Here is a 16,755-nt window from a genome sequence, read left to right as displayed (position 1 = left end):
TGGCTGTCATGTGAGCCTGGCTTTATGAATGCTTGGTTACCTGACCTTGTCTTGAGGTGATTCCGGGACCTAGTGACCCCGCGGCCTGGTCGTCGACCAGGCCTCCTGGTTGACCAGTCCAGCAACCAGAAGGCCTGGTCGACGACCGGGCCACGGGGTCGCTAAGCCCCGGAATCACCTCAAGGCAAGGTAAGGTAACCAAGCATTCATAAATCCAGGCTCACACTACATCACATTGTACAGGAACAGCCACCTTAGGGCAAACACCACACCACTTACTGTAGTTAGACAGAGAAGCCCGCATGGTGGAGAAGTGATCTGGAAACTGCTGAATCAGCTATAGGACTAACAGCTCTCACCCTGGAAGGCTGTGAACCACTTCTCCCTTCCCACCCAAATGAGTGGAGGATGTGGAACGAACAAGCACGCGCTAGTTCCGAGAGAATTTAATCAGTTGTTTATATAGTTTGGGCAGTTCATTAGAACAATTTTAAGGTTTTGGTCTCTCTTGGAATTCAGCAGTGGTTTGTTTTCACTTACTGACTTTCTGGTTGCTTTCCTCGGTGAGGTGGCAAAAAGCCACACTTCTTACCCCCTTTATAAAGGGGGAGTGGGGGAGGCCAGATTCTGGCACTGGTTCCCAGAAGGCCTATTGAACTCCATAAATGATACGGTTTGGTAGATGGGAACTATCTGAGTGTATAGCTTCAGGAAGCCACAAAGGGTTCCACCCAGAGATAAATAAATTATACTGGACATGGCTACTGAAAACATTATGTATGTTTAGGTTTGTTAGTATCATCAAAAATAAAGACAATTAATCGACCTCAGTAAATTAAACCTTGGGGGTTAAGTGCCTCTAGAAATCTTAACTTGCAGTTGTGTTTATAAGAATTGTTGTTCTCTCTAAGCCAAGCCTAAAATTATTATTATTCAACCAGTGTGCATTTCCTGTGTTGACATTTAGATGTGAAACAAGCTAACTGAACGCAGTAATAACCAAAACCACACACATGAAATGAAACAAAAGTGACAGTTTTGGTCCACTTTATGAAGTCATGACACTAAAACAGTTGAAGGAAGTACAGTAAGATGCATATAAAAACTTCTGATTGGCTCTTATACGGTAGTATAAAATTATAACAGCATGAAACATTGCAGTAGGCTTACTGGCTCATACAAGGCACACACACATACAACCATTTTCACCTCAGAAGCCTATCTATACTACCTTTAAAACATAATGTGTCATCAAGGAACAAAGTGTCAGGAAGTGCCTGTGTCTGGGAAATCCAAGGACATGAATTCGATCCCATTACAGCGATTCAATATTTTATCATAGATACATTGTGTGAAGAGAGAGAGACAATAATATGGATGAAACGTTTAACCCAACCCACATGTATGAAATATAAGTGATGACACTTTGATCGGTCATGAACCAGTGTGTTATTACTTGATGATGATCCCAGCCAATCCAAAACATTATTGTTTTCATTTCATTTCACATGTTTGGGTTGGGTTATTTGTTTATACATAACATTATTTTGATTTCATTGTGCATTAGTAAGTAGGATATATAGATACAGTATACAGTATATACGAATGAAGTCACCAAGAAAAATCTTTAAATTCCATGAGAGTGGAAAACTCCAAAGGAAAGGTCAACTGGGAAATACAGTAGATATATGGGGTAATTAAATTTGTTGGCATCCAATATGCAAGGTGCAACACGAGGTCATGGCCACCATCTACTAGTGGAACAATGCAGGAATGGCATTGGGAAGTGTCGATGCTCAAAACAAGCAACGAAGGCTCCGCCAACGTCGAGCTATAAGTGGTGACAGTATTAGGCACAAGATGATAATGATGAAGCAACCTAGACAAAAAAGAATAGGACAGTCTTGATCAAAACTGAAGATGACAGTGGAGATTGATAAGTGGGAAAACGAGCGCCAGGCAATTTCATACTTCTGATGCAAAAAGAGAGGCAGGTGGGACACCTACATCAAACCAGCCAGCCATTTGCCATACAAATGGCAAAAAGACACATCAAAGCAGAGAAGGTTGAACCAGCGAAATACATCATGGGGCCCACCTGCTGAAACAGGCAGAGCCACAAAAAAATGTCCACATTCAGAAACCTAGCTAGAAGTCATAAACTAAGGCAGGGCTGGCCACCAAGGCGCAAGAACGATCACCCTCAATAAATACGACCCCAGAATAGATGGAATCTGAAGTAACAAATGAAACTGGAAGGGGAAGGGGAAGAAGATAAATGCATACCTGAAGAGGGTTTCCGAGTTCTTCTATTCCCCGAGCCCGGCCTGAGGCCAGGCTTAACATCTCCACCTTGACCAGTCCAGTCAAAAGGCATCCGCCACAAGAGCCACTTCATCAGTTAAAGGAGCTATGCAACAGTTTAAAAGGGAAGAGGCTGGTTCCTTACCAACCTGAAAAGGTCTACCTTCGGGCAATTGAATGCCATGCACATCCAAAAGGACATGTTGTCAATGGTCTGCCCTGTAGAAATGGGACAGAAGGGAGTAGCTCACCCGAAAGAATGCTGAATTTCACTACCCTACACGTGAACTGTGCAGAGAACCAAACCTTGAGAAACTATAAGTTGAACTACTCAAAGAGTCCAGCTCCATAGGAACTCCATAGAGGAGGCTGAAAGAATGACCATCATCTGGTCACAAAGATAACAAGCACCCTTCAAACTCGCACATGACAAGTGCGGACTCAACAGGCCTGAAATACAAATGTTAAAAGGCCTGTGAGGGGATTACCAGGGCCAGAAGGCAGCTAGATAAGCAGGACACCCAGGCACTAAGGTTGCTTGCCGGAAGACAGATGCCAAATGCAGTAAAATAACTTATGATTGGCATCCTCAATATGTCATATCAACAAACACGCAAACTCCAGTATGCTCCAGCACAACCAACAGATTACCCCCATCCAAGAGCCCAAACAGAGGAGTCAAAGGTTCATGTATAACCCTAAGCAAAGCTCTCCACTCTGGTGGCCTGGGTTCTCGGGGCAAACTTCAAAACACACTAGAGAAGATATCTTCGCCAGCACAAAGACAATGCTGGTGGGCACTTTGGGAAAGAATCCAAAGCACTAGAAACCAAGAGCACAATAAAGCAAGTCTTACACAACAATATTGATAGAAAATAGACATGTGAAGCAAAAATTTAAATATACACTACTGCCACCTGGACATCAATAAAAGAATTGAGCAAGGAAGATGGCTGCATGTAAAACCCAGGCTGTCTGTTAATGGCATTTGGCACTACGATTGTCACGCTAATTTTGAATACCATATTTGCTGGCGAATAAGGCACTTTTTTTTTATATATTTTTATATTTTGGGGCGACGGCAGGATCGGACCTTTGACGGCAGGATCCCCAAGGATCTCCTGTACGGAGAGCTGAGGCAGGGAAAGCATCCAAAAGGCAAGCCCCAGCTACGGTACAAAGACGTATGCAAAAGGGACCTGAAAGCCATGGACGTCGATCTTGCTATATGGGAGACACTGGCTGCAGACCGTTCAGCCTGGAGGCAGTCTGTTCAACGAGGTCTCTCCAAGTTCGAGGAGTCACTTGCCAAGGAATCGGAGGCAAAGAGACAGAGAAGGAAAGCCGGTAGCCGGGAAGACAGACCAGAATCGGACTTCGTTTGTGCTCGGTGTGGGATGGACTGCCACTCTCGGATTGGCCTCAACAGTCACACCAGACGCTGCACCAGGATTGACAACTAGGGCGCAACTCCATAGTCTCCCGAGACTGAAGGATGCCTACTACTACTACTTTTTTAATATTTTTAAATGCATAAAAAAAGTGCCTGCACCTGTTGCAGCCATATTATAGATGTGATACTGAGAGCCAAAGGCTTGGGAGCCAAATAAGCATACACTATTGGATAAGTTTTCCTAGGCACAAAAATCATTGCTAATAATAAAATATTGAAAGCAAGCTAAATAATTACAGTAAATTGTGTTACTAATAATAAAATATAGAAAGCTAGCCAAGTTATCACAGTCTGTTATCACAAATTTACGAAAAATTGCTTACAATACGACGGCAGTTATGAAGGAAGCTCACCTCTTGCCACATTACCCAGCATACATAACCCACAACTGACATGTCATACATTATATAACGACTGTGTTACCTTTAACCCTTAAACAGCTCAATACATATATAGATGATTTGAGTAACAAAACTGGAATCGCACAATACATTAATAGCTGTTTTACCATCTAGCGCCTTAATTTAAACGCCCCGTGTAGGATAGGGGCAGCTATAGTGCAGCCATGACCGATAGTTGACAGACGCCACCTAGAAAAAAAAATCGTGGCCAACACTCCTGGATGTGAGAACCTCAGTACTTAGCGAGCCACCAAGGCTGACGCACGCAACATGAGCTCACAACACCGCTGTTCAGCTTTTGACCACAGCATCCCCTAAAAATGTCAAAATATATATGTACATGCTATTATTTAGCAATGATAGTATTATAGAAGACCCTTGACTATGAAAACTGACCAGGATTCCGATAATAGCAGGATTGTGGTGATATTTAGCGCTGTGGTCCATGGCGGGAGGAGTAATGCTGAGGCAGGGAGGGTGGTGGCGTTGTCTTGTGTGTGTGGCCACCTTTTATTGACTGGACTTACTATACCAGCTTAGTGGTTCACTATGGTGAACACAAATGTAGATACTTACATATAATGTGTGTATAGAGTGTAATACAGCAATAGGAGTATGTCGGGAGCCGCCATTTTGGTGAGGGAGATGCGTCGTCTGCATGACAGGTCATGTTGTTTACTGGTGGCCACAATGGTCTTTGGGCACCATACCAGCTTATTTGTACATGTATGGTGAATAAAACATGTAGATACTTATATATAATGTGTGTATATAGTGTAATAACACCACAAGCAGTATTGTTGGAGGAGAAATATTAGTGCATCTGGCCTTGAACCAGTGACGGCAGCAGCCACCAGCTGACTGTGTGTGTAGCTACGTCTCTTATTGCTTGAACTCGCCATACAAGCTTAGATGTACAGTTATGGTGAACAAAATATGTAGATACTTATTACATAACGTCTGTGTATAGTGAATAGAGGCAAAAACAGTATGGTTGGAGGAGTATGTTGGCGAGTGAGGAGGTGAGTGAGGAAGTGGTGGCGAATGGCTGGCTGGCCACTCGTCGCTGCTTTTTGACTCACAATACCAACTTAGTGGTTTGTTATGGTGAACAAAACATGCAGATATGTATATATAACATGTGTGTATATAGTGTAATAACAGCAAAACTACTTGTTAATTGTTTTAAGAACATAATTGAATTACTAATATGAACACAATAATTTTGAGTACAGCGATGGTTCACATATTTTATTATATAAATATATCACAATATACATTATTGAACAATATTACTGCAAAAAAAAAAAATCAGACACATTGAAATAATTAGGTAATAATATCTTTCTGGCAACCCCCGCCTGACAGCTGGGGCGGAGCAGACCTCGTCTGGCGACTGCTCTGCCAATGCCTCTTTTTTGCCAGATTTCCCCAGCCTATTGCACCCAAAATATGCCACCTACGATTTTTTGTTATTTTTTCCGTGATCAGGGAACACAAATGAATACTTTTATAAGACGAATGATTTTTTTGCATTTTTTTTTTTTTGTTGTGCCTGTGGGTGTTGAAGGCAAAATGGCCCTTAGCAGTTTGAGGGTTAAGACACATTTATTCATTATCTAAATGAAAAATGCTCCTAGAAATTTGAATGGAATGTTCAACTTTCATCCGCCTGTCAGCCATTTGCAATGTTTGAATGACAACAAAACCAGAGCATTGTGACTGTGCGCCACCACAAGGTGCCCCGGCCTGGTGGCCTGATGCAGCAACACAAAACATCACATCTAGAAATACAAGTTTCACATCCTGTACAGGTATAGCAATTCTCTTGCTTAAAATATAAACAACTACACAGCTGATCTTAGAGGAGGTAAGAGTTGTGGTACAAAATCCACTTTAAAATATCTTTCAATAAATGTATGATGAAACATACTAAAATAGCTTTTCCACAAAATATCATTGTAAAATAGGGGGTTCATCCAATGCCAGGGTGCATCTTATATGCCGGCAAAAACGGTATTTCTTCTCTTCTGTGCGAATCTTTGAGGAGCTGTTTGGCGCTCTCGAGGCTTAGGTTTTTGTTATTCCTCCAGTTGTCTGTAAAACTTCTCTGACTGGATGCTTTTCGGGTGTGGTGTCCAATTGTCGCTCTCTCTCTCTCTCTCTCTCAACCTCCGTTAGGGGGGAGCCAGGTTTTGGCGGTGGTCCCTGGTAGGCCAAACTGAACTCACGTGTCTCATGTAATCCATTTTCATGGAGTAATTTGGGTGAAATAGCTTCAGGGAGCCACTGGGGAACTCTCAGAAAATCCAATAGGTTTGCATCATTGTGACATGGCCATTTTTATGGCAGTATTAGAGAAGAGTGACAGTGTGCAGCATTTTTTTTAATAGCCAAAATAATGGTCGATTAATTTTGCCTTTTAATTTTTTTAATTTTTGAGTAAATTATATTATTGTAGTAAATGAGTTTACTTTATTCATTTCTATATTACTGTATATATATATTTGTTATTTTATCAGCCATATTTTATTCAACTATCTGAACCATTTAAACACTGGAGGGTATTTGGGTTATAAAAATACCATCCTTAAAAGGTTAAAATTGTATTAAAATTTTCTAAGTTTTAATACTGAATTTTAAAATCAATATTACACTTTAGATTTGAGTTACTGAATTCAATGATGCTCTGAGTGGGTATGTTTGGCACTTATGTAAACAAAGCTCTAAATCCACACCCCATCATTTGACCCACAATCACAGCCATCAAGTTTGCAGTAGCTTAGTATAAGAACTGTTCATATTAAAACACATTTCATAAGATATAAAACTAGTTCATGAAACTGCCACCAGACATACTCCCAACATTTACAAATTACACAGCATATATATACACACACTGTACTGTACTGTATGTATATATATGTATGTATGTATATTATATTATACTATACTATATTATATTATATTATATATTATATTATTATATATATATACACACACACACAAGCATATGCATTAAAAATGTTTCAATCACCTTTTAGACAAAATTAAGAGCCCAGAAATTCCAGAAAACTGACTTCACAAAATAACTCTCTGGAAAAGCCATTTGAATGGAGACTTTACAGTTGACTGTCTTGAACTATGATGTACTGTACTTATCACAGCTTTGACGACATTTGTGCAAGTTTGTGGTGGCAACATACAGATGACCACCCCCTTGGCATGAGAAAAACTTAACTGCCAAACTGGCCCCTAAAGGGCTCTATTACCCAATAAACAAAAGAAAAGTCCAAATTATGTTCGCACATGAAAGCATTATGTTTTAAAGATAACACTTGTAACAAAGAATAATGCTCAAAATAATGACCAAAAATAGTGTCCACAGAAGCCAAAGAGGAAAAAAACAGGAAATGTCATAGATGTTGATACTTAATGAAGATTAATAACACCTGTAGCAATAACATGATAAATATGTTGATATAAATACAAACAGTTCACATATACTGTTATAAGCAATAAATATAACTTCAGTATTATAAAAATAAACCTGTCTAATCTTTTGAAAAAATACGATATAAAAGAAATATATGGAGAACATGAACACTATATTGCAAACATTTGTAAATAATAATTAACATACACTAAACACAAAACAAAATAGAATCACTTACCTCTGAGCCTGATTGATCTGAGCCTCATCTTGCCTGCCACAAGCGAGGAGTGAACAGCTTGCTAGACTGCTAGTCAAGACCTTAGCCACGCACTTGACACACCAGCTGCTCTCTTACAGAGATGCGTGTTGCTGCCTCTCACACAATCCCTTCTTTACACATATATCCTCTTTTCTGGGTTGCTGTTTCAACGCCCCTTCGCATTACCTCATACCGAAGATTTATTGCACTTGGATTTTGCTTCGTTTCTTATACAGTACTGGTACAATGTCTAATCAAAACACTCACGTTATCTCTATCTTATTTCCTACAAATGTGTCTTCAATTACTGATATTTTAATTGCTTTTCTATATTCAAAACTCATCAGATAATTAAACATGTCAATATCACTCACTTCATATAATGCACCCTTCAATGCATTATTTAAAAAATAAAAAATAAAACTTTTTAACAATTTTCACAGTTCAGTAATATATTTTGGCTATGCAAGCACTGAAGCCATTTCTCAATAATATTTTTTCCATTCCTCACGAGATGATCAATTGAATACTTCAGAACAGTCTCGGAAACTACAGTACATCTTGAATGAAAGACAAGAATCATAGTGCTGACGTAAGCGATCAAATTGTCTCTTTCACTGTCATTGTCTTACACACCACATCACTTTTTCACAAGGCACAAAATAATACTTTTAATTTCAAAGCTTGTTCCTCAAATTAAAATTTAATTTATATTTGTTTAAAGATATACTTAATTAAATGCCAATTTTTGAGGTTGTCAGTTTCTCCACAATGCATGAATGTGATGTAGAACAGATTATTTTGTACCCTGAAACATTACACATAACTGAGAAATAACTTACACTGTACTATTATAATAACGATACAGTACCTTCGAAGTTGGAAATCACCCAGACACCAGTGTCATTACTGTACGGGATCACACAAACACCTGCACAAATATATCACAACCACAATCACAGATGGAATCAAATGACTCGCATAAACACTCCAAGAGCACACTAATGTGAGTTGGTGCTCAAAATATTTAAAAAAACATCGCTGCATTTCATGACACACACACACACACTACCACATGCACATATATCTGTACTACTCTTAAGATGCATCTCCTACAAACCCTTCAATAAGCAAAAAGTTACACTGTGACTACCAAGCATTCCAAAATTTTGCCAACATTTTTAATCCTTTTTCTGTATATTCAAATATTAGTATTCATATTACTAAAAAAAAAATTTGCATCATCTGTTTTTCTTAGTAACTGAATTTAATGCTAATTATTTGTTGCACTACTTTCTACCTAGAAAATGTTTACCTAGCTACACATCTTGACTTCAGAATGTTTTTTTAACTATAATAAGTCATTTTCTCACTGATTGTTTTAAATACTAGATAAAAATGGAAACAATTTTCCTGCGGCACTTTTAAGACGTACTTCTTAACCTTAAGCAAGTCTTGGTATTAGTATTCCAACTGTTCAACACAACTAATTTCTTTCACAGCTTCTAAAGTATAATTAAATCATGCTATTAGTCTCAACTTGAGACCACACTTCTTGATTGATACTGCAGACATAGCTGGTGGTGCAGTCTTGCATAGCCATACAATTTCGTTGTCATGATTGAAAACATTAGGTGGACACACTGAAATTGAGATTGTGCTTAAGTATTGCATCAACCAAGCTGACATCAGAGGTAGAGACTAATGATCCACCCTTCTTTGCTTTATCAACATCTGAGACTTATAAGGTATGTAATGCCATTATACGAGTTGCATCAGCAGCTAGATATACTGCATATCGTTAAGACCATCACAAGTGACAGGCTGGTTTCTTTTACTGCCATGCCAAATGCAATGAGGGAAGGAGATCCATGAATGATAACTACATAATATTGAAGATAAAGGTGTAGGGTATGTGCCACATATGGCAACCCTCCTAAGATCCTACTACTTGGGGTATGGGTATGATACTGCAATCACACACATAACTTCTTATTTTTCTTAACACACTTTGTACCTAATTACTTTGTACTATGATCATACTTCACACTATATACAATCCCTGCAATCAAGACTACAAAACCTATACTCTTAAGAGAAAAATAAAATGCTTTTTAATATTTAATAAAAAACTATTTAATGGCTTATTTCACAGTTCAGATTCTCTTCTAACAATCACAAATTTTTTTTTTAAATTAAGCTAAAGAATATAAATGTCTTTACACATCACGCAAAACCCAATACTGTACATTATTAGAATTAGTGATAAAGAATGGAGTAGCTAATAACTCTAGCTTGCAATCTTAAACAATTTTACTTTCATTTATAGCAAGTTCGAGCATGCATATTTTCTGTGGCCGTCTCAAGCTTTATCAATCAATTTATTCCTTTATACATTTTGTATTCGAGAAAATCATATTATAAATTAGCACGACAGAGGAGGGGAGAAGTGCGTGGATTGTGGTGCACCTTACTCCAAGAGGCAGGAAGGCTGACCACAGGTCAGGGTGCAACTCTCAAATGTCAACAGGCAAACCACTGTCTTCTAGTACCAGCTGAATCCTTACCCTAGTTTCTAAACTTTTCCCCTAACTTACCAACGATCATTATTTCTTTAGTTACAGTACTCTATTCTTACGCCCCTTACTTGTATTGCTCTGTCTATTCTTCCTTACTGCCTCCCACTGTTCAGCTTCTAACAAATGCTTCACTTATTTATCAACAAATGTGTCAGCTTTAAACAAATGAATATCACAACCATGTGTGTATACCTGGAGCATACCTGTAGTAGGTTCTGGGAGTGCTACTCCCTAACCTGGCCTGGGGCTAGGTTTGCCCTGCGATAACTTAGTCCAACATGAATTATTTACTTTTGAGTGGGCTGCTTGGAGCAGGCCGCTAAAAAAGAGATGGGGCCGTTTGATTCACCCCAGATCATGATCAAGTCCAAAGTTGGCCTTGGCCATCCATGAAGGCATGCAGCATGATAATGGTACAAAATACAAATAAACATCAACAGTTTATATTCAAATGTACTGACCTTTGTGCTGTTTGAACAATGTTTTAAATACCTGCTAAACATTCCCGTTGCCCCAAAACACGCATTATTGTACACCTTTTGCGAACATTAATTTTTAAGGCAAATATTTAAGTTAATGAACTATATATACTAAAAGTACTTTCATTCACTATACTAACAATTTTATAAATGCTATTTTATGGTTTCAAATTATGTCAGCCGTAATATATGCATTTACTCCATAATAATGCTATGTATGTTTAAAATATTGTATATCTATCAAGTTCAATGACTAGCAATTATTGTTATTGCAATAAATGCAAACAAAGAGGAGAGTTACATAGTAACACAACACATTTGGCAGACGTATAACTCAAGAACGGTACAGAGAAGTGTCCCAAGTCAAACATCTCAGGAAAAGAAGTAAGAAAAATTCTGTAAAAGTGATGGAAAATACTGAATATGATTAAATCATTAAAGTAATACAGGACATCAAATATCCATCAGGATTAATGCAATTTTACTTAATAGACACCTATTCGTATGGCATCTAAAACAAATTATGATTTGCATAATTATATGTCTTCTACAAAAAATTAAAAAGCACCCATTTAACTCTCTAAAGCTTAGTGACACCTAAACTTAAACCTTCCAAGTATGTATGCACACGCATTACATGTACACACACACACACACACACTACATTCACATACATACATTACATGCGCACGCACACACACACACACACATTACATACACACACACACAAACAATTCATCCTGCTGCTTGAATCTTCAATTCAGCTAATAAGCAAGCTTGTGTTGAACGATGGTGAAGGCTGAACACTTCATGGAATCCAGATTGCTTGTTAATGCTAAATTTTCATAAACATTTCACGCAGGACAATTTTGGCACACCGGAGATGAAGTAATCCAAGAATGTGCTGCAATTTGCTACACAGGCATTAATGCAAATACTGTCAAGGAGAATCAATTAAATTTTCATTAATCCACTCAAGTCAAAATATATTTAGCCTGGTAAAATGGAGTTGGTATGAGATATAATGCCAGAAAATTTGTAGAAGTTCTTGCTCTTTTTCTTCTTCTTCAAGATTACTTCACTGTTCAAAAGAGTTGGCCTTCTAGAGTCAGAAGATGGAGGCACGGTTAACACATTGAATAAAACATTCGGTAGGATGAGGATTCAAATTATTGTCTATGTTCATGGGATTTAAAAGTAATTTGTTACCAAATTCATATGTTCGAGTTCACTAATAACAAAGCGGATAATTCCATATTAAGTTCTTATTTTTTGTTGTTCTTCACTGGTGATAGTGTGTTTTATTACATTATTATGTGCTGATAAAAGCCAATACGAGCATAAATCCATTTGTCAGAAAGGCAGCGGAATGACCATGGTGCAGCAAACAGCATCACAATGTACGGGCAGGTCAAGGTGGCGGGAAACGATACGGTACTCTCACCGAGGTGATGGGGGGAGGAACGGGTAGCACACCTGATAAGAGTGGTGATAGAGGCAGCAGCAGACAGCATCAGCAGGAGTGAGAGTGGCAGCAGTAGAAGGTCCGAGCTCCCAGGAACAGCAGCAACATCTCGTTGAAACACTTGAGCCCTTAACACTAACACTGTAAATACTATTATGGGTCACGCACAACCCTCATACTGACCTTGGAGCTATGTTCAGTCTTGCGTCGCTTTGACCCTGCAAATAATGGGGAACAAAATATTAACTTAAGATATTGAATAAAAAAATGTTAAAAGTGATTGTGGAGGAAATTCTGCACTACCACAACCATATTCTGTAAGACTACTTATTATTTTACAATACAGTATGTAGTTTTGTTCTGTCAATTTATGTAAATTGACAAAACCTGTGATTGAGTACTGTATACAGGCAAACGTAATGTAATAAGAACACCCAATGCAGAGAAATCTCTCTCGAGGAATAAAGAATATAAACGTCATGCCAATGGTATCAATAATGTGGATACCTAATAATACTTTCTTCTTACCTCTTGGAGAAACTTCAGGTGGCTCCATCTTCGTTGAGGTTGATGACGTGTTGGACGTGACACTGCTCTCCCGTTCCCGTTCTGCATTGCCCCCTGAAGTTCGCTCATCTCTTTCTGGCTCCCCAAAGTCCTCATCCTCATACTGCACAAATTGAAAAAAAATTCACAGTAAAATACAAGCACATATGTCTATGAGGAAAATTGAAGCCATGCAATGGGATCGAACTTGTGTTCCTGAACACAAACAACCAATCAGTATTGCTTGTACCTAAGAAGTCGAGGGATACAGATTCGATCCTATCACATGGCATCAATATTTTCTCATTAAAATCAATTTGTTCAAGTGTATCAAAATACTAACAAGTGGAGAACCAAAACAACAAGGATTCTAAGCCAAGCTCCCACTCTTATCATGCCAGTATTTAAATAAATCACATTTTTCACTTGAAGGCTTCATTAGGTATTTAATAACTTATCCCACACATGAATAGAAAAAAAAAAGGACGATGTTTTGGTCATAACTTTAGCTTCTTTTTATAAGTGTGAGCTGGTTTATTAATTTTCAGCCACACAGTGATTTATTCTCTGCATTATCTAATTTAATTTACACAAACGTGATGATACTTAACAAAGAATGGCATTCATAACATACCCATACTATTACTCAACCTATTGGAACACCATGCGAATAGTATACCAAAACTGATAGACAAAAGAATTTCGAGCAGGAAATTTGTCTTATTTGTATGCTTAAGTTCTATTATGTACAACAAAATCACAAGAATGTGACTTATCTATGAGAAAATATTGAGGCCATATGATGGGATCAAACCCGCACATGGCATCCACATTTGCCATTTTAAATGGTTAAAATGGTACTAAAATGATCAAGTTAGCATACAACAATGGACACCAGTTGGATAAGTTGAGATTTAAAAAATAAATTATCAAGCATTTGTTTGTAAATAAGGTTACAGATCTGATGAACAAAATATCAAGTAACATCATAGAAGCAAACTTATTGGAGAATTTTAAGCATTGGTCAAACAATTAGAGGTAAACCTTGCTTGCCATTATGTCAGTGTCATTATGGTGCTGTTTATTTCACTATCCCACAAGAATTTTTTTACTATGGTTGATGTGTCAAAACTGCAGTACCTTAACCACTGCACTGCGCCGGCCAAGAAATCTTATTTGCCCATTACTGCGCCAACAGAGGAAACCCTTTTTAATTTTTTGTACACGGTCGAAACGCATTCGTGGCAAGTTGGGTACGAAATGGACTCCTGGGACCTCCCATGAGAGGCAGCCATCTTGAAAAAAATCCCAGATTTCCCTAGACCTGCTGGCAGGATCAGTTCTGAATGAGCAACCAAGGGCGGCACATGCACCTCTGGCTCCCAAACACCTGTCGGATGCGATGTTGAAAGATAGCTTCCGTCAGTGAAATTCAGATCTTATTGTTTGAAGAACATAAGGGTCATGATATTGATGGAGATAGGCACAATAAAGACCTAACACAAGGGTTGGATGCAAGTGATACAGAACCGATGAGGACGATACAGTGAGCATATGCAATTGTAGCCGAGATCCATCCATGCTCACCCGTGTTATCTCCAACATTTTTATAGATGATACATGAATGAATCCTTTTTCTGGGTTCAGGGATGATGCATATGATACAAGTAGCATAGATGAACAGTGTTAGCAGCTTCCATGGTGGTGTTTTCCATAGATATTTTCAAGAATAGCTGGATCTCTTCCAGAACACCTTACAAAGTGATCTTTTCAAGACTACCTTACACTTCACAAGCTTGGCTACATACCAACTATGCGAACAAAAGCCAAACGAGTACTCGGGTGTGTTATTTGGAAGCACACACAAAAAAAAAAACAGGAAGCGAAAATCGTGTTTGTACCTGGTGCATCAAGAGCAAAGTCGCGCTGTGTATCATGAACTGTTTCCTTGATTATCACTCACTCCCAAAGTACTGAGTGTATAATACAGTGTGTTACTGTGTAAATAGTGTGTGAAACTGTCCATAGGGTAATTTTAATAAATTTTGAACAAGGAATATTGCGACAATAAACATTTATTGTGGACACATTATTGACACATGTATCACAGTTCCATGGAACATTATGAGCATTCTAATGTATAAATATTGTAAAAGACACAAATTTGCATCATATGCGATAAAAAATAAATAAAACTACATTGGAAATACATAGAACAAATAATTGAAAATATATTTGTGGCAACTCGCAGTGCTTAAGTGGAATTTATTTATTTATTTTTTTTTTTTTTGCATGCACGTGTTCAAGGAAGGGAATTTATCATTTTATAAAGATAAAAAAAATATTGCGAACACTTGATGTTTGGCGCATAGTGGGAACGTCCCAATAAACACGGTGCATCACAGTGGTTAAGAACAAGGACACAATGTCAGAGGAGGTTAATTACATTGCAACATGTACAACAAGGCAAGTACATGGGGTGGATAAGTACTGGTATATAAGCAAAGAATAAATAAGCTAGTCAACAACATCACAAAGTGCACCAGTCATCACATACACTATGACACACTAACATCAGCATCATTAAATTAACAATTTTAACAATTTAAAAAAAAAAAAAAAAGAGGAGTGAGTGACTGCATGTGGGTAAATGGAAGACTATTGGCTACTGCACACACTCTCTCATACATTAAATCGACTCATGTGGGTTAACAAGAAATATACTACAGAAGAAATATAAGCAAAGGTGATTAAAGTTGCACATATCACTCAATAATCCACTAACATTATTTAATTCTCATACCTTTGATCTTTTAGACTCCTTAGATCTCTTCCTCGATTTCTCCTCCCGGTCCTCCTTCTTGTCTCTGTCTTTCTCTTTTTCTTTCTTCTCCTTGTCCTCCTTTTTAATTTCTACATCATCATTACCTTTTTTCTCTATAGTTTCTTTTTTATCCTTAGAAGATTTGCTGTAATAAAGATATTAGAATTAGACTTACCATGTTAAGAAAACTGCTAGCATCTGACCTATGTTCATAAATCTCCTTCGCTAAGCTATTACCTTCACTATTACCGATTTTATGTTACACACATAATGCCATTTTAATACACCGTATGTGTTATGTCACACAATGGAAATCACAATATTGTGATGCATCTACAAACTCAGGTATGAGGGTTCAATCCCATACATTAGTCTCAATATTTTCTTATGTTATACTGTCAAGGCTTCCTTACATCCATTATATCCTTCAATAAACCAATCCTCTTTAAAAGTCCTAGAATAATGGGCCAGTCGATCACACAGAAGAGTCGGAACACACAACCTTTCACAAAAATGTAACATACTTTCAAACTCCCTACTGATGTGTACCGCATCAATGGTACTGTCATCCTTCTTTCTGCATTGCAATTTTGTAAAAAAAAAAAAAAAAAAAAAAAAAACTTCAAAATATATATTCCAACTCTTATACTTTTCAAAGTTCACACAGACAAATAAAAACAAAATATCAGTCATGGCAATTTACCTGGATACCTCTGCCTTCTTGGCCTCCTTGTCGTCTTTCTCATCCTTGAGCTCCACATCCCCATTAGTAGAGTCAGCGACTATCATCTGTCATTACAAGTAACAACACCTATTATACATGGCTTTGGCAACAATTTTAGTGCAAATTGTACATTTCTGTAAAGTAACAAACTATAATTATGTACTACTAATAATAAATACACAATTAAATCATAGTGCACGATATATCTATGAGGAAATCTTTTTTGAGCAACTGGAACTCAATCTTGTCCCGTGTCATCCGAGATGCATGCATTGCCCACTAGAC

General features: G+C 37.8%; 1 protein-coding gene across 11 annotated transcripts in view; it reads right to left on the bottom strand.

Annotated features, from left to right (window-relative positions):
- The window catches only part of tho2 (THO complex subunit 2-like protein), a 133,172-nt gene that overhangs the window by 69,309 nt on the left and 47,108 nt on the right, over window positions 1-16,755 (bottom strand). For 9 of the 11 annotated variants that reach the window (XM_069300185.1, XM_069300186.1, XM_069300189.1 and 6 more), the window contains exons 24-27: window positions 16,450-16,535; window positions 15,726-15,891; window positions 12,905-13,046; window positions 12,560-12,594 (exon numbers count right to left, since the gene is read on the bottom strand). In XM_069300185.1, the coding sequence (XP_069156286.1) occupies window positions 12,560-12,594; window positions 12,905-13,046; window positions 15,726-15,891; window positions 16,450-16,535 (429 nt within the window). The other 2 variants (XR_011221998.1, XM_069300194.1) reach the window with 2 other exon arrangements.

This window comes from Procambarus clarkii, chromosome 43, assembly GCF_040958095.1.
Source record: "Procambarus clarkii isolate CNS0578487 chromosome 43, FALCON_Pclarkii_2.0, whole genome shotgun sequence".
Lineage (NCBI taxonomy): Eukaryota > Metazoa > Arthropoda > Malacostraca > Decapoda > Cambaridae > Procambarus > Procambarus clarkii.
Note: the sequence above shows the minus strand (reverse complement) of the source record. Positions and strands in the feature narration are given on the sequence as shown.